General features: G+C 31.5%; 10 protein-coding genes across 10 annotated transcripts; 7 read left to right on the top strand and 3 right to left on the bottom strand.

Moving 5' to 3' along the window:
* Positions 1-549: 549 nt before the first annotated feature.
* On the top strand, positions 550-1,428 carry USB1 (phosphoric diester hydrolase; the record flags this gene model as incomplete). Its single annotated transcript, XM_004177666.1, has 1 exon — positions 550-1,428. One exon carries the CDS (start codon positions 550-552, stop codon positions 1,426-1,428), a length of 879 nt encoding a protein of 292 aa, XP_004177714.1.
* Positions 1,429-2,299: 871 nt separating this feature from the next.
* Positions 2,300-4,852, top strand: ACE2 (DNA-binding transcription factor ACE2; the record flags this gene model as incomplete). The annotated part of the gene is made up of 1 exon (XM_004177665.1): positions 2,300-4,852. The coding sequence occupies one exon, from the start codon at positions 2,300-2,302 to the stop codon at positions 4,850-4,852; it is 2,553 nt and encodes an 850-aa protein (XP_004177713.1).
* Positions 4,853-5,004: 152 nt separating this feature from the next.
* On the bottom strand, positions 5,005-7,815 carry DIP2 (snoRNA-binding rRNA-processing protein DIP2; the record flags this gene model as incomplete). The annotated part of the gene is made up of 1 exon (XM_004177664.1): positions 5,005-7,815. One exon carries the CDS (start codon positions 7,813-7,815, stop codon positions 5,005-5,007), a length of 2,811 nt encoding a protein of 936 aa, XP_004177712.1.
* A 602-nt stretch (positions 7,816-8,417) lies between these two features.
* On the bottom strand, positions 8,418-10,676 carry TBLA0A03940 (uncharacterized protein; the record flags this gene model as incomplete). The annotated part of the gene is made up of 1 exon (XM_004177663.1): positions 8,418-10,676. The coding sequence occupies one exon, from the start codon at positions 10,674-10,676 to the stop codon at positions 8,418-8,420; it is 2,259 nt and encodes a 752-aa protein (XP_004177711.1).
* A 301-nt stretch (positions 10,677-10,977) lies between these two features.
* On the bottom strand, positions 10,978-11,778 carry DCN1 (NEDD8 ligase DCN1; the record flags this gene model as incomplete). The annotated part of the gene is made up of 1 exon (XM_004177662.1): positions 10,978-11,778. One exon carries the CDS (start codon positions 11,776-11,778, stop codon positions 10,978-10,980), a length of 801 nt encoding a protein of 266 aa, XP_004177710.1.
* Positions 11,779-12,191: 413 nt separating this feature from the next.
* APC2 (anaphase promoting complex subunit 2) lies at positions 12,192-14,390 on the top strand (the record flags this gene model as incomplete). The annotated part of the gene is made up of 1 exon (XM_004177661.1): positions 12,192-14,390. One exon carries the CDS (start codon positions 12,192-12,194, stop codon positions 14,388-14,390), a length of 2,199 nt encoding a protein of 732 aa, XP_004177709.1.
* Positions 14,391-15,443: 1,053 nt separating this feature from the next.
* TBLA0A03910 (uncharacterized protein) lies at positions 15,444-17,234 on the top strand (the record flags this gene model as incomplete). Its single annotated transcript, XM_004177660.1, has 1 exon — positions 15,444-17,234. The coding sequence occupies one exon, from the start codon at positions 15,444-15,446 to the stop codon at positions 17,232-17,234; it is 1,791 nt and encodes a 596-aa protein (XP_004177708.1).
* A 564-nt stretch (positions 17,235-17,798) lies between these two features.
* SAN1 (ubiquitin-protein ligase SAN1) lies at positions 17,799-19,895 on the top strand (the record flags this gene model as incomplete). Its single annotated transcript, XM_004177659.1, has 1 exon — positions 17,799-19,895. The coding sequence occupies one exon, from the start codon at positions 17,799-17,801 to the stop codon at positions 19,893-19,895; it is 2,097 nt and encodes a 698-aa protein (XP_004177707.1).
* A 505-nt stretch (positions 19,896-20,400) lies between these two features.
* PEX7 (Pex7p) lies at positions 20,401-21,489 on the top strand (the record flags this gene model as incomplete). The annotated part of the gene is made up of 1 exon (XM_004177658.1): positions 20,401-21,489. The coding sequence occupies one exon, from the start codon at positions 20,401-20,403 to the stop codon at positions 21,487-21,489; it is 1,089 nt and encodes a 362-aa protein (XP_004177706.1).
* Positions 21,490-21,947: 458 nt separating this feature from the next.
* TML25 (palmitoyl-(protein) hydrolase) lies at positions 21,948-22,634 on the top strand (the record flags this gene model as incomplete). Its single annotated transcript, XM_004177657.1, has 1 exon — positions 21,948-22,634. One exon carries the CDS (start codon positions 21,948-21,950, stop codon positions 22,632-22,634), a length of 687 nt encoding a protein of 228 aa, XP_004177705.1.
* Positions 22,635-23,023: the final 389 nt, after the last annotated feature.

The raw sequence follows: 23,023 nt of genomic DNA, 5'->3' as shown, positions 1-23,023 counted from the left end.
AAAAGAAGATAAAAAAAAAGAGTAATGAAATGATAGATTGATACTCAATTGATTAAAGAGATAAGTAAATTCTTTTATTTACCTCTTGTTTTATTTTTATTTTATATTTGGCTAATCTCTTTTTTTATTCAATAGTTCTTTATTAAAAAGATAAGAGATAAAATTTAAGAGCCTAAATTTCCTAAAAGATTAAGAAAAACGCTATAAAAAAACTTTAAAGAGGATAATAACACGATATCTAGATTCTTGATATCTTGAATTCTTATAACTAAGCGTACAGTTCTTCTGTATATGTGAACTGTATTTTGTTTATTGGTAGAATAGGTATATATATCGTGAATTTCCAAGATTACTTTTGTCCAACAATAAATATGATATTCGCCCTATTAAATATTGTTTACTAGTTAACACGAAATAATGTTATCCGCGAATCTACGGAACTGGCTTCCTATCTAATTGAATTTCAGAACTAAGAATAAACTACAAAATATTACAATAGAAACTCATTAAGGTATAAACCAATCGAATAAAAGACGTAATTGAAAATCTATGAATGTGTTACAAGAATTGTATGCATCTGATTATTCTAGTGACGAGGATTCTGAATCAGTAAAACATATTGAGATAGAAGAAGAAAAAGAAAAAGAAAAAGATCATAACACGTCTACAACAAAAAAAGAGACAATTCCCTCGTCAATCACTTCTAAATATCATTTCCCACCTTCACTCAATTATATTAACCATAAAAATTGCGATAATATGAGACAAAGGACCGTATGGAGTACTTTCATATATTTAGAATGGCGAATAGCAAAATCTGAACGGATAAGATTACATTCATTAATAAACCAGGTTTGTAAAGACAAAAATCTCCCTTACTCTTTCACCCCTGCATTTTTCTCAGATTTAGGAGCTCCATTACCATTGCATGTTTCTTTAACGAGAAACATCGAATTCCATTCCATTGAGCAACGTGACTTGCTCAAGGCATCTTTGGAAAAACATATGCATTCCATTGAACCATTCACTTTAGAATTTCTCCCACTGTTCGAATTGTATAGAGCTCATTACCGTTCTGGTTTATTTATAGGATTTCCTGTCAGTTTTGATTGTAAAGTAAAACAAATAGAACCCCTAATAAACCAGATCGGCCATGCGATGAAAGATGTGAACATACTAGATTATAGTAAATATCTGATTAACCCTTCCACAGCTCACGTTTCCTTAGGACAAGCATTAAACCTTAGCCAATCTAAATTAGAAGAATACATGACTGCATTCACGTCTTCCAATAAAGCCTTTATCGTTGACCCACGTAAAGACACTTATCTATCAATTCCCATCAAAACAGTGTGCATGGACCAGGGACGCCAAAAGATATCTTTCTACATGACTCCAAAGTCATCCTCTTCTAAGTCACCAAGTTGAAGTTCACAGTCACCAATTTCACAGTCACATTATGATGAATGCACGTGACCATTAAAATTTCCAATAATATTTCTAATAATTTTTTGTAATTTTTCAATTATTTTTCAATTATTTTTCAATTTCCTAAATACCACTTTCGGTAAATTTCCAATGTTTTTTTGATTCCTAATTAGGCGAAATTCCGTTTCAGAGTGGGAAATGTGGGATTACCGCAATGGGTAAAATGTAAATACTACCAGGCAGTTTTGGAAAAATCGAGTATTAGTATATCATAATATGAAATTTAATGAGACATTAGGGCTCTTTTGTCTATTTTTCTTAGATATACTATGATTAAGACGCCTTCTATTTAATTATCAAGAGTTCAGTTTTTTTTCAACTCTCCCAGTTTTGTTTTATAATATCATTTATCAGAGACGGCAGTGAAATTTCATTCTAATTAATTTATTAATTAAATTTGAATAATTAAATAATTAAATTGAATTAACCCAGAGCAATTGTCAACTAGCATATTATCCCGTTGAACTTAGCATTTCCATATATTCCAAATTATTTCGTATTTTATATTCCATAGTATAAGGATTTTTTTATTTACTTAATCAATTCAATTTTTAAATTTTTTTATTTTTTTGAACTTTCCAGTTATTAACAAATATTTATTATACCATATATATCTTTGCTAGAACGAAAAACCAACAAAAAAATTATAAAAACAATAAAAAATTTTTAAAAAATAATTCAAGCAGAAAATATCCCAACACTCTTTACTCAAAATCTATTGCTATTAATTAATTGCTTTGAAATCTTCCACTCCATTCCTCCCACACGGTCATATTTCATTCATAATCAAATCGATTCTTATTGACTGATAATGAATTTGACAAAACATAATCCTTTACTTCTTTCTGCTATAGATGATGGAAGTCTTCTGGTGAATCAGAATCCTTCTCCTTCAAATTCGACTCAACACACGTCCGTCACTCAATATCACTCATATGACACTAATTATTATCAATTTGATGATCTTATATCCAAAGAATTAAACGATTTGGATATACCGTTGCCAATTACAATGTTAAAGGATAACTCCAATCATAATGATCAAAAATTATTACCTTCCATGATTGAATTTGACAATGATCCATCATTATTAAATCATAATATAAATGAAAATGATCTTATTCCTGATTTGGATTGGAACCAATTACAATTAGACGTACTTGATGATTCCAATTTCCAATCAATAAATAATGCTACAGATTCATTATTAAATTCAAGCCATCAAAGAAAAAAATCTCACAAGAGAGGTCCAAGTGGTACGGCAATATTTGGGTTTACCAATCATAACAAGACTTTAAGTATATCAAGCTTGGCAAACACATTCCCTAAAAATCCTTATACTCCAATTGATTTAAAGGATAATAATCTACCAACAGGACACAGTCCGTTTTGGAATATACCCCAGCATTCTATTAATATAGATCAAAACTCTAATATCAGTTCTAAATTGTCAGGCTCTTTAAAAAATTCAGACATTAATGAGTCTATGACCCATTCTTTAATAAAACAACAAGAAAATTTATTATTAGCATTAGAGAAACAAAAAAAATTGAATAAGAAATTAGAACAACAACTATTAGAAAATAGATTAGAACAACAAAAATTAGAAACTGTCTTTAAAACTTCTTATGATAAATCTGTAGAAAATACTTTGAATAATCATACAACAGGAATTTCAGAACAAGATACCCTTAAATTAAACTCAAGAGAAAATGACTCAACTCCTCTGAGACCCACAAGTATCTCACCTTCAAGGAGAATAGTAACATCAAATCCTGATGATGCAATCATTGTAACTACTGATAGTAAAACAGGGAAGTATCAATTTCCACCACCAAATATGGTGTCCCCTCCACCCATGACAAATACCTTATATAATGGATCTCCTGCGAAAAGAGGTGTACAAAAATCACGATCAAATATGGACAATTCGTACCATTCTCCAATACCATTTTCCCTCAAATATCCAAATTCAATTTATTCATCTTCTGATATGAAAGATTGGAAAGAAGAAGATTATTCTGAATTATCAAATTCTTTTAAAAATACTAATAATAAGCTACAATCTGAAGATCCTATAGCAAAGGAAGAATTGGATTCATTTAATTATCAGCAGCAACAACAACTTCAACTTCAATCATCAATTGAATTATCTGAAAAACAAGATTCACTTCCAAATTTGAAATTTTTCAACAAAAATGATCCTTCTACGGGTCATTATAAAAATACTTCGATTTTTTCTACAGCATCTACCATTCCTCAAATACGACAAGATGATAGTTATAGAAGTAGTGATGAAGATATTCTAGGTTTAGGAATACAAATGCCCAACCAACTTCTTAATATAGAAACTCCACCCACTCAAAACAATGAATTTGCCAATTTGGAAGAAAACCTTCAATCTGATATTAATGATGATTTACAAGGCAATAATCTAAACAAAGGGAAACTTCCCATAAAATATACATTCCAAAATACACCCATTAAAAACCTCATTTTGTTTTTAAATAAACCGCCTTCGAATTTTAAAGAAAGTAATTTTAAAGATCCTAATCTATTAGGAATAGATCCATACATGGCTCCAACTACTCCTACTGGATTATCTCAAAAGTACCCTGCATTTAATAATAATAACAACCATAATATACAAACTCCTAAAACAAAATCATTAACATTCCCTGAAGCTGAAAATTCTCAAATAATAACGAATGAATATACAAATAATTTGGAAGCAAGCCCCATCAAGATTACAAGGAAATTGACAACTTTACCCAGAGGGTCGATTGATAAATACGTTAAAGAACTACCTGATAAACTGTTCGAATGTCTTTATCCAAAATGCCATAAAATCTTTAAGAGGAGATATAATATTCGTTCACATATTCAAACGCATTTAGAAGATAGACCCTATATATGTGATTTTGATGGTTGTAATAAGGCATTTGTTAGAAACCACGACTTGGTAAGACATAAAAAATCACATGGTGATAAGATACTTTCTTGTAAATGTGGTAAGAAATTTGCAAACGAAAGCGATTTAATTATTCATAAAAATAAGATAGTATGCCAAGCTGGTAAGGATTATGATAATGCAATAACGAAAAAATCTCCCAAAAAGAAATTCGGAACTCCTGGGAGATTAACTGAATCAGCTGCAAATAGTCCCACAAAGGCTGTTGATAAAACCTCAGAAAGCTATATATTATTCAAGATGGAAGAACAATTAAGACTTAATATTGAACAAAATGGCATATTACAACCCCCAAAACTCGGCGGAGATACCCATACATTTTTCTCTTCACCACCGTCACCAGAACTTTCGAATTATAATTCTTCATATAACTGTCAGAATCCCTTTAATTAACGATAACTATCATCAATTTCAACATTTCATATATACATATATATTACACGTTTTTTTTAACTTATAATACAACACACTGTTTGATTAAATCATTTTTTCTTATTATATAGTATACACAATAAACTAAAAATAATATGCAAAACACATTTATGCTAGGGTACCGAATATTCTTTCTTGGCTGATTTTTCAGCTTGAGCTTGTTGATCATAGTCATCAACAAATTCAAAATTATGCTTCATATTCCATTGTTGCTTGATAAATTTCAAACCTTGAATGTTGAAACCTAAATCATCTTCATTAGTTTGTAAGGCAGATCTTAATTGATGTTTAACTCTACTAATTTGTAACTTGAGCTCTTCATTTTTTTGAGAAACTAATTCTTTACTATTCGATTTTAAAATGAAAAATAAGTTTTTGCATATTAGAGCTAAACGATTATTCAATATATTTGGAACTTTCATCACATAGTCGAAAAATTTCAAAAACTTGAGTACGTAGGAGAAGGGTAATACAAGTAAAGAGTCTTCCAATTGTGATGGCTTGATACCAATCAAAGTATCCATTATATATTCCACCGGTGTTTTACGAACTGCTAATAAAATAGCATTCCCCGTTGGCTTGACTGGTGCATCTATACGTTGCTTCTTTTTATATTTAACCATTTCGGCTTCATAGTTTTCCATTTCTTCAATTTCCTTAATACCTAAATCTAAAGCATCCATTAAACGTTCCCCAGCTTTTAAGGACTCTATGGTTTGTTTACTTACCCTAGTTGCTTCATCATCTTCATCATTTTTTACATCACCCTTAAAAGTGTCATCCGCATTTCCTTCTTCTAATGAAGCCAACAAAGTATCTTCATATTGTTCTTCCAATTCTTTTTCTCTTTCTTCTTCAAGGAAAACTTGGTCATCTGTTTCTTCCCAAATTCTAATACTATGATCATGTGAAACGGAAACAACACGTTCCCCATTATCAGAGACAGCTAAGGCCCACACTTCACTTTGATGCGCAGCTAGTTTTTGAATACACTCAAATTTATCACCATCCCAATATTTTACAAAACCATCCTTAGAGGCACTAAAGAAGTTATGTGATCCTGGAAGAAATTTGACACACATAATCGAATCTTGATGTGCAAACAGAGATTTATGACAGTCACCAAAGTCTAAACCCCAAATTTTAATATTTTTATCTGCTGAAGATGTAATGATGACTTTTGTATCATCAGATATATCTAGGGATAGAACAGGTAATTTATGACCATAAAGACTTAGGAAAAATTTCATAGAATCTAAGAAGAATACTTTAACTGTATTGTCCAGTAAGGAAATTGCTAAAAATTTATCATCACCTGAAATTTTAATACTCAAAATATCATCACCTAATTCAAGAGTTGAATCATGAACTATATTCATTTGTGGGACATATTTATCGGATGTTCCAGCAATCAATTCTTGCTTTACTTGGAAATCCCAAAATTTAATGCTCTTATCAGCAGAACCAGTAACAAGCCTTTTACCATCATTAGTTACATCTAAAGACCAAATTGCTCCTTCATGGGCGGCTTCTATAGTAGTCAATAAAACTGAAGAGGCAAGATCGAATAATTGTAGATTACCCTCTCTTGTACCTACAACAACCAGGAGGCCACCAGGTAAAAACTTACAAGTAAGCGCATACCCACACTCGAATGTTCTTATACAGGATTTTGTATTTAAGTTCCATATTTTTAACTCACCGTTAGAAGCAGTGGCTAACAAGGCATTATCGTCACTAATATCAATAGAACGAACATCTGTTCGACTACCTTGTAATTCTATAGTATGAGCCTTGATAGGAGTTGGAGATGTAGGGTCCCTTTTCTCATATGGTACAGAATAATATTCAATAGTATTAGAGTTAGTTGTTACTACGACTTCTAATTTAGTGGATAAAGAAAGAGTCCATGCAACAGATTTGATTTTATACATTGATCTGACAACCTGGAAAGGATGCATAACAAATGAAACATAAGATTCAGATATGTTTGTCTTAATATCTTCTTCAGTCATCCCCTTTTCAGTTAATCTCTTTTCCCTTCTTTTTATGGCTTTTGCAATTTCAATATCTTTTCTTAATCTGAAAATTTCGACAGTTTTGTCAGCATTCTGAACATAAAAGAAATGAACGCCATCACTTGTAGTTGTAAATTCTATCGATAAACCTCTTTGCTTACTTTGCTTTTCAAATGCACCTTTTTCAATTAATTTGGAACCTGGCTCTCCTTCAAGATCCATTTGCCATATTTTCAGTTGAGAATCAGCACTTGATGTTACCACAAAATCAGTCATTATTCCTAAAGCCCAACATTCGCCAGTATGAGCAATGTGAGTTTCAATACATTGTTGAGTTTTTAAATCCCAAACCTTAATTAACCCATCCTTTGATGTACTTATTAACCAATTATCACTATCACACCATAACCCAGTGATGGTACCTTTATGTGAACGTAATTTATACAACCCAACTTCACTTACTAAATCCCAGACAATAATATTGGAATCCTCAGAACCCGATATCAATTGGGTACCAGTTTTATCAAACTTCAACATTGTAATCCTAGATTTGTGACCATTAAAAGATAAAAGTACTGTTTTTGAGACTAAATCCCATAGCTTTATTACACCATCAGCATAACCTGCCGCTATTAAACCTGTTTCGGAATGAAATTGTAAGTAGGATACTTCTGCTGGCTTTGAGGATTTTAAATCAACAGAACCAGGTGGTAAACCATCTGATAATACATATTCCAATTCGGAGGTTTTAAGATCCCATACACTAATATTCTCTAGGGCACCTGTTATAACTTTACCTAAACTTTTGGATTTTTTTGAACTTGGAGGAACCCAGACACAATTTGAATTTGAACTGATTACACCAAATACTGAAGATTGTTCAAATCTTTGGTAAGATTTCACCATATCGTAATTGCTAGTATAGGTTTGCTTTTATCTATCCTGTCACGCCCTGGACTAAAAGTTATTTCTATAACAATTATTGTATATGTTCAAATATATACTTCAATAAGTTTGCGATGAGATGGAAAATACTGCGCATCGAAAATTTTTATAGTTACGCCCGAATCTCAAAAAAAAATTATTAAAAAATGTGTAGACTGATATTTTTAAGTATACGTATAGGAGAAAATATTAAGCCATAAAAGATATTCCCTATCACTATAGTATTATCACATACATATATATGAATTTATAAAACATCTTACAGAAAATAACTATTATCTCGTTGCTAAGCAAGGATATTTCCTTACTTTGCTTGTAGTTGTGACCTATGTAGAAAAAATTCCAACTTAAAAAAGTTTTTGATTACATTTATTTAAATATTATGCTTCAATGTAAAAACTGTTATAGACAATTTTAATTACATTTTTAAATTTTTGAATTTTAAAGCAAAAATTTCCTTGTTACAATATAAATCTATATTATATATTAATAAGAACAACAATAATAATAAATTCAACTAGATTTTATATTATTGTAGTTACTTAATAGAATGCTGTAGAATATTATTTCATCTTTGAAGTACTTGATTTATTATTAGAATGTGAATGCTTCCCAGAACTACCTTTTCCAGGGTTTAGGGAATTCAATTTTTGGTTATAAGATGCAGTTGGATTCCATTTTCTAGAGCTTCTAATAACGTCCATTGAATAAGATGGAATTCTGATATTCCAATTTTTTTCAAGATGCAATTGAATATCACCAACATCTAAACTATCAGATTTTCTATGCTTCGCTATTTTACAAGCAAATGTTGTAACACTTGTAACAAAGTTGTCTGCTAAATCTAATAATGCTTCTTCAACATCACCGCCTATAACCGTTTCACCATCACCATCATCAACACCAACACTCCGTACAACTTCTTTAAGCTTTCTTTTCAGCATAACACGCTGGGTATCAATTTCATAAGGCGGCAGTTTAGTTAATACCGGAGTATTTAATACACTTGTATTCATGGCTGTACCGCCTGTTAATGTTGGCCTATTATTTCTATATGGTATAGCTTCTGGAATTTTGGTTGTTAGATGTTCAGAAATAGGAAGAAGTGGCTCAGTTTGTTTAAATATATTCATAGTTTTAGTAAGACTCTTTGAAGATGTCGAAGCTGCTGCATTCACATTAGTAATTGCCGATTGCTGCCTATTCTGAGAGTTAGACTGACCCGAAGAAGCATCCAATGTGCTATTTGAGTTATTAGATTGATTAGATGATGCAGCTTGGCTTTGAGATGTAAGTTTTTCATCCGTAGTGGCTCCTGTTTGAGATTGACTTTTAATAGGTTCTACTGGTTGCCCTTGGTCTGATTTAGTGCTTTTAACAGATTTGCTTATATTAGAATCATTATTAACATTTGAAAAGTTAGTAGTATTAGTCTCTTTTATATTAGTATTATTTTGAACGCTCATTTCACTTTCACTTTTACTGTCTATACTGCCATTTATATTATTACTAATATTAATTGCATTATTTTTATCATCGTTTATACCAGTTGTATTAATTCCAGAAACACCTGGAGAAAAATTAGTTAAATTTGAGTCTTGATTAATACCATTACGTTGAGAGACTGATTCTGACATTTTATTTTCTGTTACTTTTTGATCTTGATGTTGTTGGTGTTGTTGTTGAAGTTGTTGTTGCTGCTGCTGCTGCTGCTGCTGCTGCTGCTGCTGCTGCTGCTGCTGCTGTTGTTGTTGGGCTAATTGTTGCTGTTGTTGCTGTTGTTGCTGTTGTTGATGTGATGTTTTTTGCAAAAGTCTTTGCAAATTAGGGTTCTGTCTAGCACATGCAATATAGAACGACTTCTTACCATTTTGGAATTCTTGGTATAACGTTGTGTATTGAATACTAATAGCTTTCAAATTTGACATTAATTCAACTTTTTTCTTTTCCAGTTTCACCCTATCCAAAGCAGGAATGTTAGGTTTATTCAATTCAGCAGTATATCTAGAAATATGTTGTTTTAAAAAATCATGTTTTTCTTTAATATTAGTAGCTCTTAATTGAAAATTAGTAACTAATTGATCGTATTGTTTATTTTGTTCAGGTGTTAATAACTGTTTAATATAATTTGCCAACTGAACATTGCTATTATTTTGATTTCCATTCTTAGCGTTATTACTATTATTAGTATTGCTATTATTGTTGTTGTTTGAGTTTACCCTTGACTTTGTAATTTCATTTGTTGCTGGATTATTATTAGATCCACTACTGTTAGAAATATTACTATTGCTAGTATTACTACTGCTATTTGAATTACTTCCGCTACTCATGCTATTAGGAATAGCCCTATTGTTATTCACGCCAGGGGACTGTGCTGTAACCATTGCTGTCGAATTAGTGCCTGCCTTAGAGTCTGTATCAGCAGAATTATTGGAAATTGAATTTTCATTCCTTGGGGAATTTATTTGATTTTGAGCTCTTTTATACGCCTGAATTGCTTGTTGTCTTTGCTTATTAAAATTATCATATATCTGTTTTATCTTACCGGCTTGCATCAATAACTCTTTACCTCTGGCAGTATTTTCTCCTACTTTTTTAGCTTCATTTACAAGAAGTTTAAATTTGGCAACCAATTCCATTAATTGTTTCTGTTGAAGCATTGCCGATTGGTTTGGTGTCAATTGGTGACCCCTAATATTTTGTGACGTGGAATGACCATTACTACCATTGCTTGAATTACTAGAACTAGTACTATTACTAGCAGTATTATTTGTATTATTATTATTGTTATTATTATTATTATTATTATTATTATTACTCATTTCTAACTTGCAAAAACGAAAAATAATTCAACGGTCACTGACGATTATAAATCCAAAAAAAAATAATGCTAGCCAAACAATTATTACTTCAACCCAATTATGGTACAAAGAATGACATAATTATAACATATATCTAATAGTTTATCATTTGAAATATTGATTTCACAAATTTAAACTGGTCTTGATAGCATCGGTAAGTTATTCAATAACGGAAAAATCTAGTTGCTTATTAGCTAGGACAGACCGGGTAACAATAAAAGCTCATCGCTCATTCTATAAAAGAGTAACTAATTATATGGCGTTATATCTTGTTGTTATCTTCTAAATACTCATAATATTCATCAAAAATATAGGGCCACGCACTATCTTCAGAGTATTTCCTCTGGAGTTCTGACAGGGAGGGGAATTTCTTGAAAAACCGTAGAAGCATGGCCCATTGGTCCTTTGTGATTTCTTTAATATTAGCATTGCTGAGATACTTGAACCATTGTTGATATTGATCTGACTGGACTTTAATTGGGTAGTTTTGACATGCAAAGAATAAATCCCAATATTCCTGGGCAGTCTCTGAATCTATTGTTTTCTTACCTTCTTCCAGTAATAAATTGAAGCAGGAATCATATATAAATGTATAATACTCTCCATTTGTTTTTAATTTATTGTCAAATTCATTCAATAGGTTCTTAATATCTTCTAAGCTTCTACATTTGTTGGCCTTTAAGCTATCTATAAAATTGGATAGTAGAATTGGTGTAGTGAAATGAATACAGCCCACTAATTTGGCCAAACATAATGTTACGAGATGATCTACTGTGTACCCAAGATCGTCTACTAATTTTACTAAACCTTCAGTGCCCAGAACTCCAGAATCAATTGCATAATGGTTATAAAGTTCGGTGAGGGGTCGTACATATTCGATTCCTAAAATCTTATTATCTCTTGCCAAATCTTGAATAAGAAAACTCCCAATTTCATTATCGTAGAAATCGTTTAAAGCATATTCCAGTCGCCATTTGTTTCGTTTCAAATATTTTTGAGCTGTTGAAAGGTCACTATTTGCAAGTGACATAAACTCTTTTAAAGTCTGATCTGAAGCCATCATAAGAGATAAATGTTAATTTGAAAGTATATTTTGGTTTTCAAAATTGCGGATATTCTTGCTATTTTTGCCTTCTTATCATGTAAGCTTAAATCCAAATCTTAAGAAAAGCAAAAAACAAAAAAGGTGTAGTATATAAAAGATATTTTACTATTATCGATCATTCATGGAACTGACTGATACTAAATGTTATTTCTATCCTTTAATTAGACAATAAATTTATCATAGTTTTTACATCATAAAATTACTAAATAAAGTTTGTGCACCAATTTTCGCCATATATGTAGAAAAAAATAAAAGACATACAAAATAAATAAACTTATAAATTTAAGAAAATATAAGCGGTAATTTTTAGCAACAAAAAGAAATATTTAAAAAAAGTCAATTAGATGAGTATTTAAGTTTCTAAGATTATTATGTCACTAATAAATGAACTTACGCTTACAGATATCAAACAACAGTTAAAAGAATCTTCAAAATTATTGAGTCCGTATAAAGATATATCAGATGAGTTAGAAACTTTACTTATTTGGCTTGATCCTAATGACCCAAACAGTAATCATCATTTACATCCTCCAACATTACAACTTAAAACTATTATTAAACAAATAACTCCAAGTTCAGATATTTATAAAGACCCTTCAAATTCTATTAAAAATAATATTCAAAACTGGTTAAAATTATTTTATGTTTATCAAGTTAGAACATATTTTTTTAAAAAAATAGATAATATTAGACAATATAAAGATATGATCAAACTTGAGAAATATTATCAATTCCCACTTCAATTTATCCCACTTTTCACATTTCAAGAATGGTGTTTTGAATTACTGTCATTACGGCACTATATATTACATCAAAATAAAGAATTCACACAAAAAATTATATTAGAACTCAGACAATTAATAAAAGAAGAAGATTTTGAAACTTCTTTAGATATAGTCACTTGGATTAGAGAAGTTGATTCTAATTTATTATCTGAGAATTTCATATTAGATATTTTATTGGAGAAAATAACTTTATATTGTGAACAGACAATGAAAGGAAATTGGACTCGAAGATATCTTGTTATGGAGACTTATAATACCTTTATGATGAATTATTGGTTAAATTTTACACAATTATTAAATTGTAAAGAAGATAATCATAAGATTACAAATATTTTATTCAAATATTTTGAAAAGCAATTTATAAAAATTCGAATCCAAGAAATATTCAAGATTTGTATATTATCCTATCCTGATACTAAACCTACATTATTAGAGCTTCGAAACTTACTTGTCACATATAATTTTTTCCAAAAATTAGTAGTGAATTTTTTAAGTGCTTTTGAAAGAATTGTATTAACCCCTACAATAAATACTATTGATTGCCTCTTGGCATATATTCGTACCGTAAAATCATTTCAAATATTAGATCCATCTGGTAGATATCTTTATTCTATAACGAATTATATTAATCCTCATTTTAGAGAAAGAAAAATGTTGGCTCCAATTTTATTACATGCAATCTTAGCTTTACCAAAGATAGATTTGGAGAATGCCATATACCCAATAAAAGTTAGTAGTATTTCATTAAAACTTATTATTAACGAGTTAGAGGACCCTGAACTTGGTATCGAAAATACATCAACTAAGAAAAATTCAATTAAGAAATTTAATGAAATTCTGAGTCCGAAGAGATTTAATAATCATAATAGCTCTGAATATCTACCAGATTTATTACAAAATACTTCTTCTGAGGATAGTAATTCCACTTTATTAGTACAAAAAGTGGTCAAACAATTTTTAACTTGGGTACCTATACCAAATGATATTGCAACTAATGATACCAAGAAACTATATTCTTCAACAAATTTACTAGATATACTACTAAATATTTTTGAGTCAAAAGAATTTTTATTAACCGAATTTAGTAAATTATTAAGTAAACGCTTATTAATAACCAAAAATTATAAATTAGAAGGCAAGTGGGGCGCTTGCTTACAATTACTTCGGAAGAGATTTAGTTCAGGATCAGATAATTATACAAATACCAATTTAGCAGATACTGACAATTTGGTCAACGGCGAGAATTTAAAGATCACCAATATGAATGTTATGTTATCCGATTTAAATTATAGTAGTGAACTTTGTAAGATATTCCATCATGCCAATGGGGTAAACACGAGGGTATACCCCAAGTTCATATCATCTCACTATTGGGTAGATCTTGATGACGAAAATGTATCGAATGGTCCAAATGAGGAGACAAATCATTTTCAAATCCCACCTTCCCTATTAGGCTATTTTGAAGAATATGCTAAATTATATGAGGACTTGAATGAAGGTAGAAAAGTAGACATATGGCCCAATGAAGGTGTTATAGAGATTAAGTTGAGCTTTGAAGATGGGCGTGTTCTAGAGATAGATGCCACTTTACCACAATATGCATTATTGCAATATATACAGGAGAAAAATGCCATTATGCAGAACAATCAGGGATTCACTGTTAATGAATTATCAGTACCACTGAACTTATCATTACAAAATGTGACGGAGCTTGTAGATTTCTGGCTGAAAAAGAATGTTTTAAAGAAAGTTGATGACAAGTATAGTATTTTAGAATACAAATAATTCTGTATTGAAAAAAGTATTACAAACCAAACTGGAAACTGACCATATTACTTAATCGGATATGATCTCCCCTCTTTGTGAACAAATATTAGCTCAGCAAAATTTCTCGTTTTATCAACCGCAAATAAACATACATATCGTAGTACAGCTAAGACTGGAAATATACACAGACACGCCAATATTTGGATTACACTCAATACTAGATTTCGTGATTCATATATTTAATAACTATGTAGAGAAAATTGCAGTGTATTTACACTGTAATTTCGTTATTTTGCTCTTTAAACATATCTGAACACATATTTATTTTAACTGTTTTTCATTTTATTCTATAGGTCCCTTGTATTTTTTCCGGTTGTAGAAAGGCATCGCTTTTCGGAGTTGCCTTGCAATCTTACCTATCTGAAAAGGTTTTAAGGGAAATTGAAACTTTTCAATATAGGGAAACTGGAACATTTTCATACAGGTAAACAGTAAAATTCTGAACGGTTGTAATCTGTAAAAAGCTCAAATAGGATCAAGATCATTTACTTATGGTTCTTGGCGTTTATTTAGGACGAACTTCGACTTAATAAAGTAGGAAGGCCGTACGATGATCGGACGAGTAAACATATTACGAAATATCAATATTTAGAGTTTAAGGAGTTCTCGATTTTTCGACTTCTGAAATACTGCGTAGAGAAATAGTGAAGTAGGGAGTAACACGTATTGTATTTGCTCATAAGTATTTGTAAGCGTCCAGGGATGTTTATTCAGAGGAGATGTGAGCCGGCTGGTATGCTGTGTGAACCGTATTCAAAGCGTTCCTAGCATGGTAGTGCCAGAATATACTGTATATATACTAGTGTATCTATATAGATGGTTATTATTAGAGGTTGTACGTATTAAGAGTGGTAAGTGACTCAGTAAGCTGGTTCCTATACTTTTGTCGTATTGTACTCTGTGATTCCAGGGGTGAATAAAACGGTTATATAAAACGAAAATAAATATTTAGTATCTAGAAACAAAACTCATTCTGAAGGTTACAAAAGGTTAGCATCAATAGGTTCAACAATGAAATTTACAAATAGCATTGCAATTTCAGCTCTGGCTCTATTGCAACAATTTCAAAGTGCATCTGCTTTAATTTGGAATAGAGAACAAGTAGAAGCTAAAGAAGCAAAAAACATCCAACCAATAAAACCAAAATTTTTAGAATTAAAGTTCGATAGACATTATGGTGAATCATATGAAGATTCCACTCTTGGTAAAGATGGGGCAGTCCACTTAGAAAAGAGGACTTTTGATAGTGCATACAATGGAAGTTATGAGGACGTTATTCTAACGAACCAGCTCACCTTCTATTCTGTCGAGTTGGATATTGGTACACCTGCTCAGAAAGTCACCGTCGTGGTGGATACGGGCTCGTCAGATTTATGGATAACCGAGACTAGTAATCCATTTTGCTCTACCGGTGACGATGATACAGAAGATTCTGTATGGTCTCCATTTTTATTAAAAGATAAGATTGATCCCAGAGTACTAAAGCACAAGGGTAAGAGGACTACTAGTATTGATGTAACTGCTACAGCTACGACTGGTAGTATTAACATATCTATAGACCTTGGCTCAAATTTTACTCTCCCACCTGAGTTTTTAATAAACTGTACCGAATTTGGTACCTTCAATACCAAAAAATCATCTACTTTCAAAAACAACCATACAGATTTCTTTATTAGTTACGGTGATAACACTTTTGCTAGTGGATATTGGGGTCGTGATGTTTTAAGTTTCCAAGATATTAATGTCACTGGATTATCCTTTGGTGTAGCTAATGTGACTAATTCTACAGTAGGTGTACTAGGTATTGGGTTACCAGAGCTAGAATCAACTTATTTTGGTACAGTCAATTCTGTAAATGAAAGTTCTTATATTTATAATAATTTCCCTCAAGTTTTGAAAAATTCAGGTATCATTAACAAGACTGCTTATTCATTATTTTTAAATAAATCAGATTCTACACAAGGATCTTTATTGCTTGGTGCCGTTGATACAAGTAAGTTCGCCGATAAATTATATACAGTTCCAATGTTGAATATTAATCCATCGAAGGGTTACACGGATCCATCTGCTTTTCTTGTCTTAATGCAAAAGATGACAAGATATAAATATGGTCAAGGTCATCTTGTTCCATCCTCCAGAATTCCTGTGTTATTAGATTCCGGTACTACTATGGTCTATCTACCAAGATCTATTGTTGAACAAATAATGCGTCATGAAGAGGCACAGTATGTGGAAGAGTTGGATTTGTATCAAATTAAATGTCCTTCACCAAATAAAAAGAATCAAACTAGTTTCAGTTTTGACTTTGGAGGGTTCCAAATTAAGGCAAGCTTATCTGATTTTATTGTCCCAACTGATAACGGACAATGTATCTTTGGTATGATTCCTCAGGATATGAACGTGGGTATTTTGGGTGATTCTTTCTTAACACATGCATATGTAGTCTACGATCTTGAAGATTATGAAATTTCTATGGCTCAAGCTGTATACGATGGTGGTGAACCAAATTACATACCAATCGTTAGTACTGTTCCATCTGCAGTTAGAGCCAAGTACTATTCTGCCACTGACCTGCCATCAGGGTTTGCTATTGACAGCTACAACAACACTTCTAAGAGACCTAAGGACAAAACAACATTTTCTGTACAAGCTGATCTAAGAAACACAATTTCTGGAGACATCACGACCACTATTGAAGAAGATAGTGCTAAGACCGAAACAAAGCACTCGAATGCTGGTGTTGCAACAGTCCCTACTTATTCTTCTATCATATTCACATTCTTACTTTCCATTTTGATTTAATTAACTATGAAAAATACTCTTGATATACTGTTGTTTTTCTTTTTCATACCCCAATCTTCACATATTCATATTTTATACTTGCAGAGAAATGATCATTATTAGAGATTACTTCGTCCAAATAGGATTTTCGTTCATATATGTTTAGAAGACTATTACTATGTACAGAATATCACATAAATATATATATAAATATATATATACATATACATATACATATACATAAACATATACATATATATATTTTCTTTTCAATATATATGTAAGATAAAAAAATATTTATATTTGCACATTTCATTTATTTCCTACTATTACTTTTGTAATGTTTTTCCTGTTATCTCAAAACGGGCCTTGTTTCCGCCCGATCTTAAAAATTTAAATGAAAAAAAGTAAACGTCATATTCCCGCTTACTAAAGGTTATGGGATATTGTGTGACTGGTAAACTCATTCTCAAAGACTGACGACTTGGATCAACTTATCTCCATCTATATAAAAACATAAAATATAATAGTGTCGACGATATAAGAGCCTTTCACTAAGCAGCCAACTCTAAGAAATAGCTCCTGATGAGTACACGACAGGCAGATGATAACGATTCCAATGAGGCTGATTCCTCAAGAAATCCACACAATGATAATACAACCACTAATGCTTCAAGCAGCACCCCTTTAACTTTAAATAATCAACTGAATAACAATTCTTTTGGAATTAATGAGAATGTTTCAAGTACTGTAAATGCTACAACTCGTGATTCAAGCGATTCAAATAATAATAGCAATACAAACAATTCAAATACCAGCAATCAAGGTACTGCCACAAATACAAGCAATTTATCTTCCACAAATATACCGATTAATCCTGATCATCCTGATACTAGAAATATCACTGTATCTATTCAGTACTCTCTTCTAAATCCTCAGACCAGACTAACCACTAGTAATAATATGGCTTCTAATTTCTCTTTTAATCCGTCTACTGCCTTAAATGGTTCTAGTACAAGTGAAACACCAGATAGAACTAGTAATGGATCACAATTGGCGCCTGATAATATCCCAAATAGACAGGCCAATGGAACTCTGGTTCTTTCCTTTAGAGACGTTCCGGTATCAACTCCCTCAGATACTTTGGAATCAGTGATATCTGTTGCTGCAGAATTAGCTACACGTCGATTTGTTGATATAATGACTCAGAGTAATGGTATATCTCAAAAAGATTTTGAAAACCTATCCATTTTAAAATTAAACTCTTTACCTACTTCAACTGAACTTTGTAGTATATGCATGGAACCGTATGAAGAAGAACCATCAGCTACGCTTTCCAAGAAAAGATCAAGAGATTTGGATAGATTGGAAGATTCAAAAGCAAAGAAACCAAGATCTATGGAATCAAATTCCACAGAATCAAACTCTACAGCAGTTTCTACAAACTCTGTTGATAATGGTATAGCACAATTCAATGAAACTACACAATTGACTACTGTAGCCCCATCTTCTATGGATTCAACAATTCCAACCTCATCTACACCAGATGAAAATAAGAAACATGAATATCATAATTCACCAGTCCAATTATCTTGCAAACATATATTTTGTCGTTCATGTTTATATGAGTGGTCTAAATTAAAAAATTCATGCCCGTTGTGTAGAAAGAAAATTGTTGAAACTCCAACTGTGGAGAATAATATCCAAAACGATGCAAATTCAAATGAAGCTTTTGAAAGAATACGTAGAATCTTATACAACAATCATAATTTGAACTCAGAAACAAACACTCCTACAGAAGGTTCAGATAATAATACGACAAACCCCTCCTCCTCTCAAACTGGTAATTCCACCAATGGGCCATTACCAATGGGGAACTCTGCTAATTCAAATACGTTTTCTATGTCAAGATCAGGTATTGTTATTTTAAGACCTACAAACATTCTTCCTCGTAATCCACCTACTCAAAGCAATAATCAAGAATCAAATAATTCCTCAACCACAAATAATACTTCTACAGAAGGAGCACCAGCTAATTCTACAAATGTTTCCGGAATCCGTTGGGTTCCAATTCCAGTAACATTTATTTCCTTAAACAATGGTGAAAGACCTAACACAGTAATGACACCAAATAGATCAAATTCCAATACTGCTTCAACTAATGCGAATAGCAATGGAAATACCCAAACATCTGAAAATACAAACGATGGCACTCCAAATTATTCTCATTTAAGATCCATGTTAAATCATGTTTTTAATACCACTGATAGAATTAATACACAAGAACAAAATACTTCGAATAATGATTCAAATGATACAACAAATAGTTCTAATAATAACAACACTTCACTTCCAGGCAGAATGACCTCTTTACTTTCCAGTTTAATGTCTGCATCTGGAAACAATAGAAATGCTGATACTACCGACATAAACAATACGACAAATAATGTAGTGTCAAATCCCCCAAATACAATTTTTACCACTGGTGTAGCAAGTTATAGAAGTCAAGATGGTGAAGTAAGAACAGTAAATCTTCATGGAAATGAAAATAATGAAATAAATCAATCAAATATCCAAAACAATACTCAAACAAATACCACACCAGCAACTGCCACCTCGACAAATGATTCCAATGAACAGGAGAATATACCTAATACAGATACCAATGATCCATCTATTTGATCTAAATTTATATTATGTTTTTTTGCATATCATCATTCACTTGATGCATTTTTTTTTTCTATAGCATTAAAAATGAATATTATATATATCCTGTAACGTATATGGTTCATTAAATATATATTATATATATATATATTATAATCCTATCATCCTAATTTCATAATATCTTACGATCATATTTTTTAGTTCTACAATAATTACAGATGTGTCATAAAATAAATATAGGAAATTATAACATCGATAATGGCCGATGCTCCGCATTGGAGAAGAAAGGCGATAATGAAGAAATATACCAAAACCATAAGGGCGATTTTGTTAAGCACAAAGAACAAATTGGATGAGATTGATAAAATATTTTCCTCTTATATTATGCGGAATAAACAATCTAAATTGTTTTATTCAATTGTAACAAGTTGAATTTCGAGAATGAACCAGCGTATAAGTCTATTGATATTCTTCTTTAACTTGGAAAACACGAGTCAAGAAAATCTTTAATACAATTACAATGTTAGAATTCAATTTAAATGGATTCAGTGGGTACGGTGTACAATATTCTCCCTTCTTTGACTCAAAAATTGCAGTGGTTTCAGGTGCAAATTATGGTCTATCAGGTCAAGGGAAACTGTCTATTCTTAATTTAACAGGAAATAGACAGATGCAAGAAAGTGCATCAGTGATTACTAATGATTGTTTATTTGATTTAGCTTGGAGTGAAATTAATCCCACTCAGGTATTGGTTGCACAGGGTGATGGTACTCTTACTTTATTCGACCTTACAAATAAACTTCAACAAATTCAGATATATAAGGAACATTATAGTGAAGTATTTTCCTGTAATTGGAATATGTTGACTAGAAGAACCTTTATATCAGGATCATGGGATGGGAAAGTGAAAATATGGGATTGTGCAAGAAGTGAAAGTGTTCTTACCTTGCGTAATAACCGATCTTTAGGTCATACTGGCGAACATATCGAAACAAAAGCTTTACAAAGAAATTCAAAGAATAAAGATTGCATATACCAAGCCTTATTTTCCCCACATGATCCTAATATGGCCATGTGTTGTTCAGGAAATTCTTATTTAACATTTTTTGATCTTCGACAGCCTAATCAACAGAATAGTATTCTTGCTCATTCAGGTCTTGAGACATTATCCTGTGATTATAATAAATATAGAAGTTACATAGTGGCTTCCGCCGGCGTCGACAAGGCTATAAGGATATGGGACCTTCGAATGATTAAAAACAAGCCACATAATATGTTTGCAGATATTAGTTCTTATAATTGTACTAATGAAGTCGTAAACGCTCATGAGTTAGCAATTAGAAAGATATTATGGTCACCACATCATTCCAATTATTTTTTAACAACTTCATACGATCTTACGTGCCGCGTATGGCAAGATCTTAGTCATGATGGTACTAGACAAGTTTGGAAAACAAATAGTACGGAACCAGGGAAAGGATGCCGTTATAAATTTAATAAACATACTGAATTTGTTCTTGGTGCTGATTGGAGTCTTTGGGGCCAACCTGGGTTTGTAGCTTCGACAGCTTGGGATGGGAAAGTTTTCATTTGGAATGCCTTTGAGTAGTCCAAATCATACCTCCCTTGGACATTCTCTAGGGCATAAATATAAATTCTCATTGCTTCATAGAAGGTATAATACAATATTATATTAAAGGACGTCGTGGAACTATTCAGATTACTTAAATAGATTTGTATTATTATTGAAGGAAATAGTCATCATTTAAATCCATATCATTATTATTTCTATTCGGAACGCGCCGATTTTTTGTCAAGGTAATAAATAATATTAGCTAGCCGGTTGTAGTTTAAATATAAATCCAAATTTAGCTCAGATATAGATAGTATCATCGCAAAATTAGTCTTTTTTTTTCTTTTCATTGAAAATTATATAATAAAGTGGTAAATCATTGATTTGAATTCAAGATAGTATCTTCTTTACTCAGCAAATTATATGGAGGAAGTGAAATAACCAGGTAATCGAAGTTGAAAGATATTTATAAAATAACAAACTCACATATTTCAATGTCACATTTATCTGCTGTTAGAGTTGCTGCAAAAGCCTTACCTGCCAAAAATGCTATTATTGTATTCCACGGTCTCGGTGATACAGGGAGTGGTTGGAGTTTCTTATCAGATTATTTGGTAACTGATTCAAAATTTAATCATACAAATTTTGTCTTTCCAAATGCACCTAATATGCCAGTACTAGCGAATGGTAATATGATAATGCCATCTTGGTTCAATATTAAGGATTGGAATATAACTCATGAATCTATTGATTCAGAAGATTTTTCCAAGTCGCTGGGAATAGTGGAAACGTATGTAAAAGAACAAATTGACAGCGGTATTGAACCATCAAATATTATATTAGGAGGGTTCTCACAAGGTGCTGCACTAGTATTAGCCTCTTCCCTAGTTTTGAAATATAAAATTGGGGGATTTTTCGCTTTGTCTGGATTCAGTGGTCTTTCCTCTGAGACGTTAACAAAAATGAAAAACGATAACAATATTAATACCCCTATATTTCATGGACATGGTGATGCAGATCCAATAGTTCCATTTGAAGTGGCTAAACATGCAGAAAAGGTATTTTCTGAAGAGTATAAACTTAACTACAAATTTCACGAATACCCTGGAATGGGTCATACGACATGCCCTGATGAATTAAATGAAGTGGTATCCTTTATTAGAAAATGCCTAATATTTTAATACAAAGACTAAGTAATTACAACTAGAGTTGTACTAACAAGATTTTGAATCGATAGGCAGCCAAAGGACATTCTTTTATTTGTAAACAATGAACCGTATTAATAGGAAATTTTCTTTTTGTAGAGAAATTATCCATTAATAAGATTTATTCACTCATTAAATTTGTATAACATCCTCACTGGAATATGGCTATTGATTTGTTGTTTTACTCCTTTCATGATTTTATAGGGACTCACAACCTTTTTATTTTTCACGTGGTAATAAATGTACTACGCCAATTTTTTAAGAAAATCTCGCTTGCTTATTATTATAATAATAATAAATTTTGTATATGTTAGACAGGTCTACGTAATATAAGTTTCATAATTGTATAACAAATTCTTTATATA

The sequence above is a fragment of the Henningerozyma blattae genome, chromosome 1, assembly GCF_000315915.1.
Source record: "Henningerozyma blattae CBS 6284 chromosome 1, complete genome".
Lineage (NCBI taxonomy): Eukaryota > Fungi > Ascomycota > Saccharomycetes > Saccharomycetales > Saccharomycetaceae > Henningerozyma > Henningerozyma blattae.
The sequence above is the reverse complement of the archived record's forward strand: the minus strand, read 5'-3'. Positions and strand labels throughout refer to the sequence as shown.